This window comes from Mixophyes fleayi, chromosome 1 (genome assembly GCF_038048845.1).
Source record: "Mixophyes fleayi isolate aMixFle1 chromosome 1, aMixFle1.hap1, whole genome shotgun sequence".
NCBI lineage: Eukaryota > Metazoa > Chordata > Amphibia > Anura > Limnodynastidae > Mixophyes > Mixophyes fleayi.
This window is the reverse complement of record NC_134402.1, coordinates 332,004,094-332,023,619: the sequence shown is the minus strand read 5'-3', so window position 1 is coordinate 332,023,619 and position 19,526 is coordinate 332,004,094. Positions and strand designations below refer to the sequence as shown.

General features: G+C 39.8%; 1 protein-coding gene across 1 annotated transcript in view; it reads left to right on the top strand.

The window, feature by feature from the left end:
- The window catches only part of PITPNB (phosphatidylinositol transfer protein beta), a 39,109-nt gene extending 20,472 nt beyond the window's left edge, over positions 1–18,637 (top strand). Inside the window, exons 8-11 of the mRNA XM_075214595.1 lie at positions 8,112–8,189; positions 11,883–11,993; positions 14,767–14,889; positions 16,877–18,637. Of these exons, the coding sequence (XP_075070696.1) occupies positions 8,112–8,189; positions 11,883–11,993; positions 14,767–14,889; positions 16,877–16,927 (363 nt within the window). The 3' untranslated portion in view covers positions 16,928–18,637. The remainder of the gene's footprint in view (positions 1–8,111; positions 8,190–11,882; positions 11,994–14,766; positions 14,890–16,876) is intronic.
- The last annotated feature ends 889 nt before the right edge of the window (positions 18,638–19,526 follow it).

The following is a 19,526-nucleotide window of genomic DNA, read 5'->3' as shown; positions in this document are numbered from 1 at the left end:
GAGGGGCTCCTATAAGAGCTCAGTCCACTGCCCGAAGAGGAGCGGCCCAAAGAAGCAGGCAGGCTTGGACAGGCCACCGTCCTGCACCCAAACAGACTGAAAAGCCGTCTGCAGGGCAGCAAGCCATGCTCGCCGGCAAGAGTGCTGGTGGGGGCTCATTTGTTGGGATAGGCAGGTGAATTCTACTACTGATACATGGGTAAGAGGGGTAGTTACCAGGGGATACACCCTGGATCCTGCGGGACCGCCTCTGAGGCATTTCCGAAGCACTTCTCTTCTCAGGTATTCAATCAGATGGTAAGAATTTAAAAAGGCTGTCCGGTCTCTGGTGGATTCACGAGTGGTTGTTCCGGTTCCACAAGCAGAGAAAGGTCTGGGTTATCACACCTTTTCCTAGTCAACACTCAACAGCCATTTAAGAGTTCAAGGTTTTCAGATGGAGTCTATATGTTCTGTTATTAAACTCCATGGAAAAGGACGAATATCTAGCCTCTTTGGACTTCAAGGATGCATACCTACCCGTACCCATCTGGAAGGGACACCACCACCTTTTGAGATTTGCAGTGGATCAGGAGCATTACTAATTCTGGGCACTTCCCTTTGGTCTGGCAAAAGCTCCTCATGTATTCACAAAGGTAATGGCAGTGATGACTGTGCAGCTAAGGTAGCGAGGGGTAGTGCTCATTTCCTGCCTGAATGATCTTTTGATCAAAACGGTTTCAGCTGTTTTTCTGCAGTTGACAGTGGAATTTTTGCAAGCGCATGGCTGGATTATCAAGAAATTTAGCATGCTGCCTACCCAAGGCATGGTGTTTCTGGGCCTGTTATTCGATACCAGGGCCCAGATGGTGTTTCTATCTCCAGACAAAATTCGGACTCTTCAACTCCAGGTGAAGACGTTACTATCTCTGAATCGTGTCTCAGGTCTGCAGTGCATGAAACTGATGGGTCACATAGTGTCTTGTTTCAAGGCGGTTTGGTTTACCCGATTCCACACACACAAATTTCAACTGGACATCCTGACAAAGTGGTCGAGGTCACATCTTTGTTTGAAAGGTCAGTCTCTTCAGCTTCCAACAGAGACTCGTCAGTCTCTACTATGTGGCTCAGGTCTCTGAGTCAGGGGTGTCCCTTTGCACGTAGGATTGGACTGTGGTGACAACGGACGTCGGCCTTTTGGGCTGGGGAGCAGTCACTCTCAATCTCAGATTGCAAGGAACCTGGACTCGCAATAAGTCACGGTCACCCATCTTCTGGAATTTAGGGCCATTTTCAATGCCTTGAGTCAGGCTCAGCCTTATCTGCGGTTCCGGCCCATCTGGATTTAGTCAGACAATGCCACAGCGATGGCTTCTATCCACCACCAAGGAGGGACCAGAAGTTCTCTTGCTATGAAAGAGGTAGTCAAAATTATCAAGTGAGTGGAACATCAGGTTCCAGTCATTTCGGCAGTATTCATTACAGGGGTAAACAATTAGGAGGCAGACTACTTGAGTCATTATGCCCTTCATCCGGGGAAGGGGTCCATCCATCCGGAAGTGTTCACTCAGATTGCTCTCAGGTGGGGTCAACTGAAGCTCGACATAATTGTCTCTAGGTTGAACTAGAAGGGGAACAAGTACTGTTCCAGGACAAGGGATCCTTTGGCATTTTTGGGAGATGCCATGACAGTTCCTTGGTTCAAATTGATGTATCTTCCCTCCAATTCCAATGTTGCCTGCCGAGGGTCCTGAAATAGGTACGTCGCAAAAGGGTCCCAGCAATTCTGCTGGCTCCTGATTGTCCTTGGAGGTCCTGGTACGCAGATCTTTGCAACATGGCATTGGAAGCACTGTGGTTTCTTCCTGAGAGAAGACCTGCTCTGCCAGGGTCCGTTCTTTCACCAAGATCTGGCACTGTTGGCTTTGATGGCCTGGAAGTTGAGACCTTGATTCTAAGAAATAAAGGTCTGTCAGATAAGGTTATCCGGATGATGATCAATGCCAGGAAACCGTCATCTTCCAGTAATTATCACAGAATCTGAAAATCTTGTATTGCTTTGTGTGAGAAGAGAAAGGTTCCTACCTTTTCTTTTAGGATAACTAGATTCTTAACTTTCGTTCAGGATGTATAAGGAATTGCGTCTGGCTTCCATTCAAGTTCAGATTTCGGCGTTGTCAGTATATTTTTGGAGGCATTTGGCTCTGTTGCCAAACGTGCAAACCTTTTTGCAGGGGGTTCTCCATGTGCAGCCATGGGAGCTAAATTTGGTTCTCGGGGTCTTGCAGAAATACCCTTTTGAACCACTGGAATCTGTTCCTCTTAAAATTCTCACTGGTAAGGTGGTCTTTTTACTGGCCATTTCTTCAGTGAGGAGAGTTTCGAATATGGCAGCTCTTTCCTGTCGCTTACCTTTTCTTTCCTTTTGTGACGATAGGGCAGTACCCTGCCCTTCTTTCAGCCTAAAGTTGTTTCCATGTTCCACATCAGGACGTTGCCATTCAAGCTTTACCTAGAGATCTTTAGTCCAACAGTCAAGGGTTTCTTCGGCTCTTGGACGTGGTCCGCGCCTTGCGGCTCGATATGGATCGATCAGTGTCAGTCCGGAAGACTGACAGCCTACTGGTGCTGTGTGATGTTTGGAAGCATGGCTGGCCAGCCACGAAACAGACAATAGATGGATCATGGCTGCAATTTGTTAAGCTTATGTCTCCCAGGGTTCTCCGATTCCAGTTGGTCTTACTGGCCATTCCAGTAGGTCGGTTAGTACCTCTTGAGCAGCGAGGCACGGAGCTGCGGTCGAGCAGTTGTGCTGGGCAGCTACCTGGTCTTCCGTCTACACGTTCCGTCTACACAGATTCTACCGATTTCATGTCTTTGGTTGCATAGACGCAAGTTTTGGCCATAAACTTTTACATGCCGCACGGTCTGAGCATTCTCACCGCTGGGGGACCGCTTTGGAATGTCCCCATGGCTAGCAGTGTCTCCCAACTGTTAGTACAAAAGAAAAGACTCTATTATGTACCGTAAAATCTATTTCTCTAAACACAGTTGGGGCACACTGCTCCCCTCCCTTGTTTGGTTCTGACAGTTCTGTTGACTGTTCTCTTGGTTGTGTTTCACCCTCTCTTGTGGCTTGGTTAGTTAAATAAACGAAGTATTTCCAGCCAAATGGAGGGGGAACTATTGGGGAGGGAGCAGACTAGACAAGTTTGTAGTGCCTTTACTCCACAGCGCCCTCTATACCCCATGGTTAGCAGTGTCCCCCCAACTGTGATTAGAGAAATAGATTTTTACGGTGAGTACAAAAATCTGCTTTTTGTTTAGAAGAGCTATTCTAAACTGTACCATCTTCGCTAATTGTCTCAAACCCTGACCACTTCATCTTCTACACAAAACTGATTGTCTATGTATCTTAATATCCCATTGACATCTAAAAAATCTCTCATAAACAAATTCCCACATTGTTTTTCACAAACCTTATCATAGTTCTTCTTGACTTCCTTTGGCCATAAGACTAGAGGGGTTGCTATCTTTCTTAGAAATTTAGAAATGTCACTTTTGTGGGAGAGAAAGTATTGAAGGATGAAAGTAGAGTTAGTGAATTTCCATGTGTATTCATACCTCCTTACGATCTCTATTCTGCCTGTTTGTTTGGTACACAAAATGCAGCTTGTATTCTCTGAAATAATGCATCATGGTCACTACCTAAAAAGCCACACAAAGCTATTATTTGCTAAGAGTACTCACAGCTACTTTACTACACTGCCACAGCAACAAATACATGTGCTCTTTTACTTTAGTTTACTTTAAGCAATGTAAGGCTTTTGCATAACTTTACTTTTATTTTATTTTGCGTACAGCAGAATACACTGCAAACCTTCCAAACTGTATGGCATCTTGGTCAAATATGTTGTTTAAGTTATTTTTGCCATTTTCATCTTGGGACCAGCACTTTTAGTTGACCCTTCTTTGTGTTTGAGAGAAAACACTTGTTGATGCTCTTAGGATATCTACATAAGCAATTTGCCCTCATAGGTGTGCAAGGTAGATAGACGCAGTCATTCAGCATTCCAGTTGAACAGGAGGATGGCATGGAGCTCAACCAGTACAGATAGTCAGTAATTGCACACCATAGAAAATTAGTCACCGCCCCACTATCGCTTTCTTATTGGTCAAGAAAGCCCCCCATAAGCCAGTTGTGGTGCATGTAGTAGTAATGTGTGGCCCACTGTATATTCGTAAAGGGATTTGCATTCAAGGATGGAGTTTAGTTCTGTCTCTAGGGGCCATGTTTTTAAGCCTCAGATCTTTTTTTATCTCTTTGGGATTGGAAGCTTTTTATTGGTTCCAAGAACTTTTATGACTGAGACACTATTATCTGGAGGGAGAAGGTGAGCTGCAGCACGTTGCTTGGTTTTCTTTTATTGTGTAGCAGTAAAGATTAATCTTTGTCGACAGTTTTTGTCTTCCTGTATAAAGACTTGTAATGGAGCATTTCATCCCAGCATCAGACAGTATCTGTAATAGTACCTGACTGAGTATTTTATCAGCCAGACAAATTACTTCTGATGACACAACCGTACATGTGCTTCCATCTATACAAATATTAATAAACATTGGTGCTGGTTATGCCATGTGGTACAATAGTATATATCATAGGAAATACAACCAAGACCCAGCTATCCTGAGGTCCAACACTGCTGGAGGATAACAAATAGGTTGAACTTGAGACCTTTTCCCGACTGTTAGATAACAAGGAAAATAAAAGAAAAAAACACATATATCACCATTCATCTATTATTTTCATTTTAAAAATGATACATATTTTATGTCTTACACTGTTTTTCAGCTAACAAGAACAATGTGATTTATTTGTGGTTTTCCTTATCTTAAAATGAGTTGTTTTCTTTGATTAAGCGTTACATGGACAAGAAGCTCTTACATCTGAACTGACACATTAGCCCTGTTGCGTTTTTAACCTACTTCAGAAGCGTAAACTGTTTGTACTACCCAGTGATATGTAGTGGACATGCTTCTTCAAGGGCTGCAGAAATTGCACAGCGGAATTAGCCTCCAGAAGCCCTCAGAGCTGAAGATTCAAGTGGGTTACAGCTGTCATCCCCCCTGAGTATGTTCACAGCACTAATGAGATGAGAAGTGTACAGCTGGTGGCAAGCAAAATAAACCACAAGCCAAAGGCTGGCCTCCAGTGGCTCCGCTCTCCCTGTAGGATCCTGAAGGAGATTGCATGCTAATACAGCCAGGAGGCTGTCTCCTTCCACACTATTGCTCATTTGCAGCTGTAATTGGGAACCTCACAGAGTATTTTCTATGCTGAATTGTCATATGTATTGTATTTGTTTTTATTTTTGATAGGAGCGCAGTAACCTAAGCACATAGTTAATAACGATGCTAACTTGATATTTTTTTTTTTTATAAAGCTGGTAATAACTTGTACATTTAATTTATGTAAAGAAAATTAATCTGTCAAATTAGCCACTTGATAACTGGAAGGGCAATTTATTTCCATTTTAGCAATGTGTCTGAATTGGACATAACTTGTTACTTTGGTTATCCAAGGGATTAATCTATATGTTTTTGGTACCAGAATCTTATAAATAAAAGGAGCGCTCTCCCAAATATTTGCACAAATCCACAATGCAAAGCTGTTTCTGGCTTCCACCCTTTCAATGCCACTGAAGATGTGATGCGTGTATACAAGAAGAGTGCTCAAAACGGAAGAAAATCTTCCATAGATTCCGCGTCTTCACAAACTTTGAATCGTAAGATAAAAATGCACTTACAGGGTGACAGGAAAGTAAAGCGTGTAGTGAGTTAACCTGTGAAATTTGCTTGCTATGTGTTTCGGGTTGCTCCTTCCTAAGGCTACTCAAGGAACTAGTGATTACACCTAAGGACTACCCGGTAGTAATTGTCCTCATGTACTTTAAGCTTGTGCATAGCAAGTGCTGCTTTCACTTACATGATTCACTACCTAGACTTGTTCTGTTTAAAGCCTAGCCTTCCGGTGAGGGGGAAATAGGAGTGTATCTACTGCAGATTTGCATGCCTTTACATTTTGCAGTTATGTTTGACAGCAGTGGTCTAATATGAAATAAGAGGTCACATGTGGAGTCCTCTCTTCTGAAATAGTGGTTTTTACCATTACAATGGCAGAACTTTAAATGAATCATTTAACCTTTATACTGTGGTCTGGATGTTATATCTGAATATGCAGGCAAGCTATGTATGAAGTATGTGGGTCAGGAGTGTTGCATTTCAAGCTTTGGCTATAACCATATTAAAAGTAAGTCCCAAAAACCTGTAAAGTATTGACGTTTTTAGTAGGCTTCCAGTATTGAGGCTTTAAATAGATGAGTGTGTTTTGCAACTATATATTGCTGGTCATAAAGATGGCCATAAGCTGCTGTAGGCTATATGTAATAAACAGCAGTATAAAATGCATCTGGGTAAAAATAAAAAGTCTATATTTGGATTTACAGGATATGCAGGAATATGGGGGATTTGCATGTTGGGAGGTGTCCACACACAAGCTCACTGCTTACTATAGCTCTCTTTCCTCTCTGCAAACTACACCAGAACTGATACTTTGGGGTAGGTTTAATTCCCTGTGCTGTTCTTTATATCACAGAACTGCAAGCAAATATCAGCTGGGAAATTACCGTAGTAATGGTAATAATGCGCAGCTATTACCATAGTAAGGCTATTACTAAAGAACAACGCAGGGAATTGAATCTATCCCTTAGGGGGAGTTCAATTCTGCCACGAGTAACACGGCACTAAATCTATTACTTTTAATACGGTAATTTTAACCCTGCTTTCTGCTCGCGGCTCCATGAGTCTGCATTGAATTTTAACGTATTAACAGTAATTACGCGGTAATAGTGCACAGGATGCATTACTTTTTACAGTAATGCGGCCAATTGAATTCCCCTCTTAGTGTCCAGGTCCTCAATTATTCATACGGTGTATGAACACTCACCAATTTTGCGTATCAATCACTTTTTTTTTAAAGTGAACCTAAAATCATATATATGTACTAAAGTTTACATCTAGATCCTTTCCATTCACACATCCTCCCGCTCCCTGCGCTTGACCAATGAACGTGGCCTCTCCTCCATTCTGATCACCTCATCCCACTCCAGAATCCAAGATTTCTCCCGTGCTGCCCCCCTTCACTGGAATGACCTCCCTCCCTCACTCCATCCATCTGTCCCCTAACTTGTGCTCCTTCAGACTGGCACATTAAACTCACCTGTTCCTTAAAGCCATCCACATAACCCTTTCTCAATCTACCCACTTGTGCTTATCTCCTCTCTCCTCCCGGCCCCCTTTATCACTCCTCCGCTGCTATATCCCCTTAACCGACTCCCTTCTGTGCCTGATGTCTGCTTACTCTGTCTTAGGATGTAAGCTCTTATGAGCAGGGCCCTTTTCCCTCCTGTCTCTAGAACCTCTACTACTGCTCCAACTTCACCACAGTAGGCATGCCTGGAGTTTCTGAAGTTTTGCTATTATTTGTTTATTGTTCTGTACTGTTTCACCCTATATAGTTTGTATTGTGTACGGCGCTGTGGAAATCTTCTGGCGCCTAATAAAAAGGATGATTATGATATTATTATTATTTATATTTGTTATTAATAATAGATCTACCTAAAAACGGCCAACTAAATTCCTTAAAAAATAAAGTTTTAGTTTGTGAATATTTTTTTTTTATTTTCTCTGACTAAAAGCAGTTAAAAATAAAAATAAAAAATCGGGTATATAACAGTAACTATTTTTTGCAGCATTTCAATATAACCATGTTTATATTTTTACCGGGCTTTGTGTTGTACTTTATGCATAAAATCCGGAGTTCAGCAAGGTATAGGATTTGGCTCTTAATTTGAATTGGGTGCTCATATTTTAGTTCAAAATGTTGTGCTCTTACTAAGCAAGGTGCATGGTAATTGAAATTATCCCTATGAATACCCTAAAAACCATTTTAGTTGGTGTCCCTTTACTTATAGCAGCGAGATATAGTATTGGTTTTTTTTTTTTTGTGTTTTTTTGCTTTTTATCTTATAGTGAAACTTGCACTCACTATACAACACTGTTTTGTTTTGTAGGATTACAAAGCTGATGAAGATCCAGCAATATTTGAGTCTAATAAAACAAAACGAGGGCCTCTTGGACCTAACTGGAAGGTAATTACATTGAATATATGTCTTACATGTGTAAGTGCAATTATGAAATGGTAATTGACTATTTCTCTAACCAAATGCAAAAGTTTTGGACATAATTGGCTGTCTGTATAGTATTAAGTAAAACTGCGACATATTTGCCCTTTTTAGAAATACCCCCTTGCCCATGCTTTCATGAACTGTAAATAGTGAACGGAGTGCAAATTATTTGGATAAAAAATACTTTTGGATCTGTATGTTTGGAATCATTTGTGGGACTAAACGTACTGTAATATTTGTATTAAAGGTATACAAAAATATTTTGTAATTTTTATTACTGCTTTACATGATCCACTGTCGGTCCTTCCCCAATTACCTTTGGTGTATGTAGATTTATTTCTTATGGGACCTGCACCACATGACCATTACAAGTCATTCGATGTGGCCTTATTAGAAGTTCCGTATGTTCCTTCATTAAAACCATTCAAAGGATGCATCCACGACACTAATCAGCATCATCCAATAATGACCAAAACACAGAGCATGTCTGCTCTTAGCAGGGCGATCAAAGTCCTGTCACTCGGCATGTGGAGTGCAGCTTTTGCACCTAAGTGTGCCACACTTCCATAGATAAACAAAGGAGCACGTGTGGTTAACCATACACAGGGCCACATGGGCATGGAGCTGAAAATTATGTATGGCCTACTGCAAGCAGTACCGTGCCGCCTGAGTGGGTGTGGCCAGCATCATGGAGGGCATAGGTATCTGCTACCTCCAACCACCTCCATATCCTTGCCTTATATAATGCATGCACTGCTAATTGTTTCGTGCAGCATTTAAGAAAATGGAAGAATGGCAAGTGCTTCCAGACTTTTCCTCAAGTTCCTGGTTGAGCAGGACAGACCCCAGAATTGGCTTCTTATCGGAAGTTATGTTATTTTTTGGACTATGAAAACATTTATATGCAGTGTCCTGTTTATATAGATTTTGGCAATCAATATAGACAGAAGATCGCACTTAGAAATGTTGTTGATTAAATTAGTGTGGAGTAAGTTATGTCAGTACAGACAGGAGACTGTACACTGCATCCTCAAGGAGAAATAATAGGGATATATTACAAGTAAGACGAAGCAGGTATATTTTTATTTTATAGTCTTATGCATAATAATTTGCCCAGTACTAGTGATACATCATCATTTATTTATATAGCGCCACTAATTCCGCAGGCTGTACAGAGAACTCGCTTACATCAGTCCCTGCCCCATTGGAGCTTAAAATCTAAATTCCCTAACACAGAAGACCGACACACAGAATAGGATCAATTTTAATATCGGCCAATTAACCTACTAGTATGTTTTTGGAGTGTGGGAGGAAGCCCACGCAAACATGGGGAGAACATACAAACTCCACACAGATAAGGCAATGGTCAGGAATTGATCTCATGACCCCAGTGCTGAGAGGCAGAAGTGCTAACCACTAAGTCACCGTGCTGCTGCAATACAGGAGACCACCCTAGTAACCGTCACATATACAGCCTCTGCTCAGGCTGCACATTATACAGGTTTCCTCCACCATGGGAGGGACATGTAGGGTACACACCTCCTGCTCCATCCTCTTACTTTCTGCTGGGGCTGTACATGCACTGCACCTTCCCAGCACTGTAAGTACATGTGCGGAGCTACTCCAATTGGAACTCTGCACACATGCCTCTTAACGCTCCGCCTCACTGAGTGTGTGTGTGTGATTGGAGGAACTTAGTTATTGAATGCATGTAATGTCCCAGCTGAACTTGTACAGACGCCATTGGTCAGAGGCACTTGTAATAAAGTGGCTGGAGTTGGTAATTATGGAATTTTAACTATAATGTAAATGGTAAAATGGCCACTAATTTACACTGTAATGTCGCACAGCTTCTCTTACTAAACACAAATGCTGATGCTGATAGGTCTATTAACAAGAGCACTGTCTAGGAACACAATCATTGCATTGTTGCTGCAAGCACTCTAAATTACTGCCCCAGGTTTAGTAAGCTAATCATGTACTGTACATAGCTTCCACAGAAATAGCTGAAATAAACTTGCCACCTATTTCAATGGTTTACTTAAAGTAATACTATTTGAGAGCTTGTTTGTAGACATATAGATAGATTGGTGATCTGAAATTCCAAACCCTCTTGCTTCTCCAGGAGAAACATGAATGATTGATCAGGCATTTCAGGGAGCGTGCATGTCAGGAATAAACGCTGTCAATTCCACTAGAGGCTACACGTGCCCTTGACCAATATGGCCAGTATTACCTCACAATAATCTATCTTGATTCCTGTTTGGACCTAAAAATAGGCTCTTCCTTTCTGTAGTATTGTTTGCTTTGCTCTGGTGAATTTTGTATCCAGCTAATCCCTGTAACTCTCAATATACTAATTTTGTGAACTGAACCCACCCTGCACCTAACTGGACAATCAGTGTTACATGTTATACAAAATAGAGTCCCACATAGAAAGAGAGCAAGTACGGATGAGGTTGGAAGAGGTGCAGATGTGAAACAAAAGGTTAGAGAGAGAAGGTCCTGCATCTGAGAGTTTACAGTCTAGAGGGAGAGAGCAATGTTGAGAGTTCTGCTGAAAAAGGAGCGGTCATGGGACTGGAGCTTGTAGAACATGCAGAGGAAGTTGTATCAGCTGGGTATATGATAGGCTATAGTGAAGTTTTGAGAACCAGTGTATGAAAGACTGGAAGTTGGGGGAGAGTCTGGTCAGGAAAGGTAGGGAGTTCCATAAGTGGAGAGCACTACGAGAGAGATCTTAGAGGCAGGAAGGGGAGGTGATTACCATAGAGTAGGAGGAGAGGTGTATGTCAGAGGCAGATTGCAGAGGGTGAAAGGGAGTGTTTCTCATGATGAGGTCAGAGTTCTATGAAAGATAGTTGATGAGAAGCTTGTATTGGCTTCTGGAGGAAATAGGCAGCCAGCGTAGAGATTTAGTGCAATGTATGTGAAGTGGCGGGAAAGGTAGCACAGCCTCTCCAGGGCATATAGGATGGATTGTAGAGGAGAAAGACAGGTGAGGACAAGGTCATGTGGTTGGAAGTTGCAGTGGTTAAGGCAGGAGATCATGGGAGGATGGATAAGGGTTTTCATAATATTTTGCATAAGAATGATTCATATTCTGAGACTGTTTCAAAGATGGAAGTGACAAGACAGCACTAGGTACTAGATGTATGAACCTGAGGGCAGAGTCCAGATGGACACCAAGGCAACGAGCTTGGGGAACAGGGGAAAGGGTGATATTGTCAGCTGTTGAGGAGATTAGGCGGAGGGGTTATAACAGAACGGGGGAGATGATTAGTTCCATTTTAAGCTTCAGGTCGTTCTGGGACATCCAGGGATCGATGGCAGAGAAGCAGTTTTACACCTTTAACAACAAACTCCGCTGACGGTTATGGTACAACCCTTTGTTTCCATTGTTAGATTTCTAAAAGCACATTTGATGTTATTGCTGCCTTTGTAGTGAGATTTGCTTGCATTGGTTTGTGAAAAGTGTCTTCATAACGATCATTTTATCTGGTTGTGGTCATATACCAGAGGGCAGTAACCCATAGCAGAAATAACATTTGCTTTTAATAGTCTGTTTGTATAACATCAGTCTTAATGAAACTGCCGCACTGTATTTTCATAGAATTAAAAATCAAGTAACGTGTGTTTTATTTCACTTTTTTATAGAAAGAATTGGCAAACTCTGAGGGCTGCCCACGCATGTGTGCTTACAAACTAGTAACCATTAAGTTTAGATGGTGGGGACTTCAAAACAAAATAGAAAATTTTATTCAAAAGGTAAGGATCTCGGAATGGGCAGGTATGTGTACATCTGGTGTTCCCAATGAGTTTGTAAGCGCTCCTATAAAGTTATATTAGACTGATAACTATACAATATGTGTAGGCCTGTGTGATCTTGCAGCATTTTAAAATAATTATTGGGACCCTTTACAGCTGGTGAACGGGTTCTGTACACACATGCACATTGAACACTTATTTTAGACAATATTCAATATTTAATTAATGCAGGTGAAATAAAGACAGACCGTGCCATTTGATCTAGCATACAAATAAGACACTGTGCAGCTGGAGGATAAAATCTTTCATGGACTACCCCTGGAAATTAACCCTTCATTGATAAGCGCATAACATATTTGTAATATGACCATTTTCACCAAAAGATATTGTGAGTCACGGCCAAAGTCAAGAGTCCAGTTTTTTGGATTAACTGGTTTAGATAAATGTTTATTACAGATCCAGGCCATAACAGGTGCTTGAAAGGGTGGGGTTATCCTGCAAGGAACATACACACAACATTTTTCCCCCAGCACACTGCTATAGCCAGCAACAGATCTGCCATTTCTACTGTAGATAAAAATGCAAAAGTCTTTGTTGCACACATTTGCAAATGTATGTTTAAGCCATCCGCCACGCCAAGGCGCTTTTGCTAATAGGATGGTCCTACTCTAAACAATGAGAGTCCCATATATTTGGGCCATACATATCTGTTTTTAAATTGAGAGCCAACTTACCAGAGAGGTACCCCAGAAGCCTCCAAACAGCAATTCAGTGCCAGTACTCCCTCTCAGCTACTGACACCAACATGCCTCTCAGACAAATACAAAAGTGGAAGCTGCTCAAATCAATATATAGGCCATAACAGGTGCTTGAAAGGGTGGGGTTATCCTGCAAGGTCAGAATCAGGAAAAAGTGGTGACTGTTTAAAATGAGCAAAATCCTTTTAAAGTAGTCCTGGAAAATAAAAAGATGTATCTAAGTATATGTGTTTGTGTGTAATGGGAATAAACGTCATATTTGGGTATTGTGCGCTGAGTTTTACAGGCTTCATTCTAGCAATGCAGATATTGTGCTTTTGTGGAGCCCTGTCAGGGGCAAATTTAATTCCTGGCCCTGTAGCCTGTTCAGGCTGCATTCAGCTGTGGACGTTTGTTCAGCGCACCAGTGACGGGCAGTTCCAATGACATTACAATGTGAGGATCACCTGGGAATATCTCCTTGGTATAGTGAAACAGACCCAAGACCTGAAGTAAAAAGTACATATTTGGTATCGCTGTACTTGGGAGAATTAGATGAATAAAACTTTTTAGGACTGCTACAAGTATGTTAAAGGAACTGTGTAAACAATTATGGGATAGTGTAATTTTGCATGTTTTCCCTAGCTGTTGTCTGTAAAATACAGAGCTGTCCTTTTCCATATGTTACTAAAAAAAAAAAAAAAGAAAAACTTGTGTACCTAAAAACATTAAAAAAAAATGTGCTTGGATATATTAAGACATTTAACATAAAAATGACTGAAACTGATGTAGTTTGAAGTCATCGGTTTGGAAGGGGTTAACGACCGAAGGAGGGCAAGTGTACTTTGTCATTTAAACGCAGGGGTTTGTCACTCTCACACTGAATATTGGTAAAAGTAATATTTTGACTGAATAGCACCTTTAATGTATGTCTGTTAGGTCACCTATGCATTTCTTATCCGTGTTAGATAGCATATCTACCTTGATGAATAACATAATGGGTGCTTTAGACGTTAACCGTCACATTGGTGGAAGTTTGTAGCTGGTGGTGAAGTAAGGGCATTCTTCACTTGTTAAAAGCTATACTGGGGAAGTTCAGTGTAGGTGTTCTTTTATTTATCAACCATCTGGTACAGGAGTTAATTTCTTCTGTTGTAAAATAAGCCAATGTGTCTTATTGCTTAGCATGAATCAAACTGAAGAGCTCTGTTCCTCGCTGAAAAGGAATTAAACACATTTGGCCTGATTCATTTAGGAAAGTAAAGCAAAAAAAATTAGTAACTTTGCACCTTGGCAAAACCATGTTGCATTGGAGGGGGAGGTAAATTTAAAATGTGATAGCATCATCATCACCATCATCATCACCATCACCATCTATTTATATAGCGCCACTGATTCCGCAGCGCTGTACAGAGAACTCATTCACATCAGTCCCTGCCCCATTAGAGCTTACAATCTAAATTCCCTAACATACACACAGACAGACAGACAGAGAGAGAGCGACTAGGGTCAATTTTGATAGCAGCCAATTAACCTACTAGTATGTTTTTGGAGTGTGGGAGGAAACCGGAGCACCCGGAGGAAACCCACGCAAACACGGGGAGAACATACAAACTCCACACAGATAAGGCCATGGTCAGGAATTGAACTCATGACCTCAGCGCTGTGAGGCAGAAGTGTTAACCACTTAGCCACTGTGCCGCTACATGTTCTAGATCAACTTTAAATTTCAGTGTAAAAATAAAGCTATAACGTATTTGTGTGCTACATGAAAAAGCAGCTAATATTTATCTTATGTGCAAAATAATAAACTAATTTGAACTCCTTGCAGTGTAACATTGTTTTGTCCAGTAGAAAACACTCATTTTTTGCCTTACGTACCTTAATGAATCAGGCCCCTTGTGTATGTACTATAAGAATACCTTGTAAAAGGTCTTTTTGGTGACATGCTCAGTACAATATAGTATATAGTGAATAATACCTTGAAGTTACTCACCTCCTTTTTTTTTTTTTGTGTGTGTTTTGATTTGTTTAAGCAAGAAAAACGAATATTCACAAACTTTCACCGCCAGTTGTTCTGCTGGATTGACAAATGGATTGACCTAACTATGGAAGACATAAGACGAATGGAGGATGAAACACAGAAAGAATTAGAAGCAGTAAGAATTTCTTACCCCAAGTCAATTGTTGCATTGCATAAATATGCATTGTACTCCATAAATGGTATCATTATCCTAGACCAGTGAATTATATTTTTTTTTTTTCATGAAAAGAGAATGGCATTTTATGCAATGTGCATTATATAAGCAAATACAGTACTGCTTCGTTGTATACAAAGGTTTTGAAATTACTCTGAAAATTGCCTTAAAAGTATTGAAATATATAATATGTACGATTGTATTGATGAGCAGTTTCTATATATTTCTGTAATAGAAGTATTGTGTATTATGCAGCCAGCTATGAGGTATATTTATGTCTACCAATTATACATTTAGGCCTTACACAAGTTCATGCAGTGAATGTCAATAATTAACCTATCAAATATCTTTAAAATTAGCATAAATGTCATCACTATTTGTTAATAAAATGGCATCTAGGTACATATAAAACATTTGATAGGAAACGTTGCAAGCTACCACATAAGCCATTACACATACACTTTGACCAGGCAATGAACAGCTATGTATAATTTAACGAAGTGTGATATTCGTAAAGGAATATAGATTTACTGTATATACTTTGTATGTAACGCTTACAGTTTTGCTGTAAGGAAGCTGCTCCATACATCAGCGACACCATTAACCCTTTTATGTTGCAATGATTTACATTATTTTCTTTAGTTGCTTTCAATGTCCTTTTACATTTAGATACGCAAGAAAGGTGCTGTCCGAGGCACATCTGCAGCAGACTCCTAAGCAAGTCAACCCTAGTTTCAGGGGCAGTATTGAGGTGTGTAAGTAGCAGGCAAATAATCAGGTGATGGGCCTATACTTCAAATAACACTAAAAGCTCTGGTGCACTTTGAGTCGTGTGTCGTCTTCCTATGGGCTGTGCATTTCTGTGTAATTTCAAAACTTGCTTTAACCTGCCCTCTTCTATTCTCTTCACCTTACCTATTGGCTTGCTGTGTGTGAATGAGACGAAAGTTAGCAGTAGCCCACAACAGTATAAACTAGATATTACTTTTCCGGACTAGTATTGTAGTCCTTTTCCGTAAATTGAATATAACTTGTCTGATGATTCTTTTCAATGTGGTTGCACAAATTATATTTTGCACTGTTGTTAAACTGGCATTTGGTTGTTTTATCATTTTTATGTAAATAAAAGAAAGTGTTCATTTAGTAATAGGACTGTGTTATAGAGAGAGAAGAGTGAATGATTCAAAATCAACTTTCAATGCTGTTATTTTAACTAACTGTTATACATATAATCATGTATTGTTTTTTTCTATTCATAGCTTAGAACAGGGGTCAGGGAACTTTTTACCTTTTACCCCCAAATATATTTAGATACGCCGACGTTACCCCCTTGATTTGAAAGAAAGGAAATCATATTATTAATTATTAGAATTCAAAATTTTATTGAATCTATTCAAAATGTCTTTGAAAGCTTCAACTTCAAAACTTCAGGTTTTGGAGAAAGGGGCATTTTGATGTCGGAGCAATTTTGGTCTTCAGCGTCCAGTCGATTTCTCTGATTTGTTTTTATGTTTGTTAGAGTGGAAAATCCTTGTTCGGTAGGTAGGTTGTTGCAAAAGGCAGCAACTTTTTGACTGCCTCCTCATGTGCAATTTGAATGCCTTTGCAGCTGTTGACACCCAAAAATATGACAGATCTGCTTTGTTTTCAAATGCAATACGTGCTTCATTATTGCATCGAAGCTTAAGAAGTGCCTCTGCCAACCCTTGAGGCTCTTCTGGTACAACAGCAATTTCACATTTAAAGGGGTCTACAATCCAACTGACAGCATATGAATTGGCAGCATTACCCCCAGGAATTTCATTTTTACACCATTTGGGGTAATTTACCCCTGTTCCCTGACCACTGGCTTAGAACTACTTTTTATATGGATATTTTAGAGCTCTATTGTTTACCAACCTGATTCATGGTCTTGTGTTTAATTATTGTATTTCTCTCTTTGATTTAGCTACGCAACCAAGGTCAAGTGAGAGGAACAAGTGCTGCCAATGACGAATGAAGATGGACATGACCAAACCGCATGCAGAATTTTGTCATTTACACCCGTGTTTATATACCTGTACATTTTATAGCTATATAAACACTACCTGAGCATTAACTTCTTAAGTGTACTGTACCTGACATGAGCAAAAAATGTAAAGAAGAACGTGTACTGTATTTAAGTTGTTTACAAACCCTATTGAATGTCGCTAGGATTGTTAGGTATGGGCTCCAGATATACAGACCGTTTTTTGCAAAACTTGTTCCACTTTAACGTCATACAGATATATTTTTTTTTTACTTCTATTTAAACCTAAAATTATAATTAAAATGCTCCTGTCCACTGCACGCAATGGAAGTGGTCATTTTGTGAGCCGATCCAATATTCCCGATAATGCAGTCAATGAGCTGCTTCATGACCAAATATTCATGAGGTACAGGTGTCTTATTGAGCTAATATGCTGCATTCTTGTGAGTTATGGGTCAGCCCAGAACCAATATGGCTGCCTACGCAGCCTTCATAGTGATTTTTTTTTTTTTTTTTTTAACAACTTTATATTTCTGGTGCACTGAATTGTAGCATAAAATGAGTTAACAGATTACATATTTTGTGACTATTGTGAAGTTGGAACTAATCCTATTCTTATTGGCTTATGAAAAAAATGCCATCAACGCCCCTCTGTGCTTTAGGGAGGGGGGATCCCAATGACTCTTCCCTCATTGCTTTCCAAACGGAACTCTACAATGTTAAATATATCCTTTGAGTGCACAGACAGCTATGAAATATACGTGGCATGTAGGTTACTGATAAACTGCCTACTTTTCCTAGCAGCATGTTCTACGTGGAACGCAATGAGAAAATACGAAGTTGGACAAAGCCCTTAGGCTGGATGTCTCTTGTTTGCGACTTATAAATACGCTTCTGGTAGATGGATCGTGTGCACAAAATTGAACGGAAGAAGTTGCTCGTTTCAGAAGTTGCAGTTTGGAATCTATGCAAACTGTTTCTTTTTACATTATTTATGCTTGAGTCAGGTGTTTTATGTTCAAACTGTTCAAATGCACATCTAATTTAAAGTAATATATATAGAACGAAAAGTTATTTAGGTTTTAGAAATAAAGGAGTGAAAGGATGTTTAAATAATGTAATACAGTTCAATTGTAGATACTTCTGCAATAGGTATCCTCAGTTTGTTTGTTTTTTTTGCTTTTTTTTTTTAATGGAGCATGTTAAATGCTTAGTACTTGCTATGCTTATTACATTGAAATGGAAGAATGACAGAGAAGATTTTTTTACAAAATGTTCCGATAGAACTGCAACCTTAACCGATGTTCTTAAGTCCTCTAGTCTGGGTTCACACTTGCCTTTTCCCTCTCTGTATTCACTCTTAACAATCTGCCTCTAGCAGTAGTTCCCCTTCATCCAGTAAGAGCTAATGTTTGGCCTCAGATTATACCTATTTTGCTGCAGTAAATTGCCTATTTTCTATTTCTCCGTATTACAGAAAGATGTAAATGTCTCTATCTTGAAGTCTGTTCTATAATCATGATCCAAACATTTACCCCCTCAAGAGTCCAACACAACAAAACTGTTAAAATGTTTCCGTTCAGATTTTTAGATTCAGGGGAACTTCTATTGAATGTAAAATGTCTAGATTTGCAGTCTGATGTGTAAAGAGTACGTCATTTAAAAGTATAAGTAACCAATAAATTTGATCACCAAATATGACTTTTTTCATTGTACATGTTAATGAAGATTGTGTTTTTTGTTTTTTTTTATTTAAAATTCATTTGCATTAGCAAATTAGAAAGTAAAAAAAAAAATGTATGTAGACGTAAAAGATTTTGTAAACCACTTCAACAGTCTTCTCTAGGACAGTTAAGCTAATACTTCCCATTGAGTAAGCCAACAATGTGTTGTAAAATAATGGTTTATTATGGACAGGACCATGGTAAAAACAAACAAAAAAATGATACAGAAAAGACTACGGTCCGTCTTTTGACCACACGTATAAAATGAGGGGAAAAACGTACCTAGTCCAGATCACAAAAATAACTTTTTAAAAAAACTATCTAAACACATCCAGCCACAAGATTAACTTTGTCCAATAGTCTAAATCCAATAGTCCCAATCCGCATGCCAATTCATGGGTACACACTATACATGGATAGCTTCAGATCTGCGCTCTTCATCTGCCCTAACCATTGGGTGCTACTCATGATCTCCTCTCTGCCTGTTCTCTTAGTGACAGCACACTGATAGCTAAATTGTCGTTCCAATTCTGCAGAGTGCATACACACTGCAGAAATGGAACAACTTTGTTCCACCGTTGAAGTAGATTTTTACTTCAGTTTACAAATCTTATTCAACGATATGATCTTTGGAGTGATAATCGTTCTTTGTTCCAGGGTACACCCTACTGTGATATCGGGCCAATCAGTCGTTTATCATCTGATTGGCCTGATAATCTGCTGAAAACACTAGTGTGTCCCTAGCCTAAGACTGTATGGCTTATTTACCAACATTACATTTAGCTTTTATGTTTCTGGTCCAAGTTAGACAATGAAATCAATTGTCTGGTTGCTGTGAGTCAGTGTGAAAGTTATACCTAAGTTCA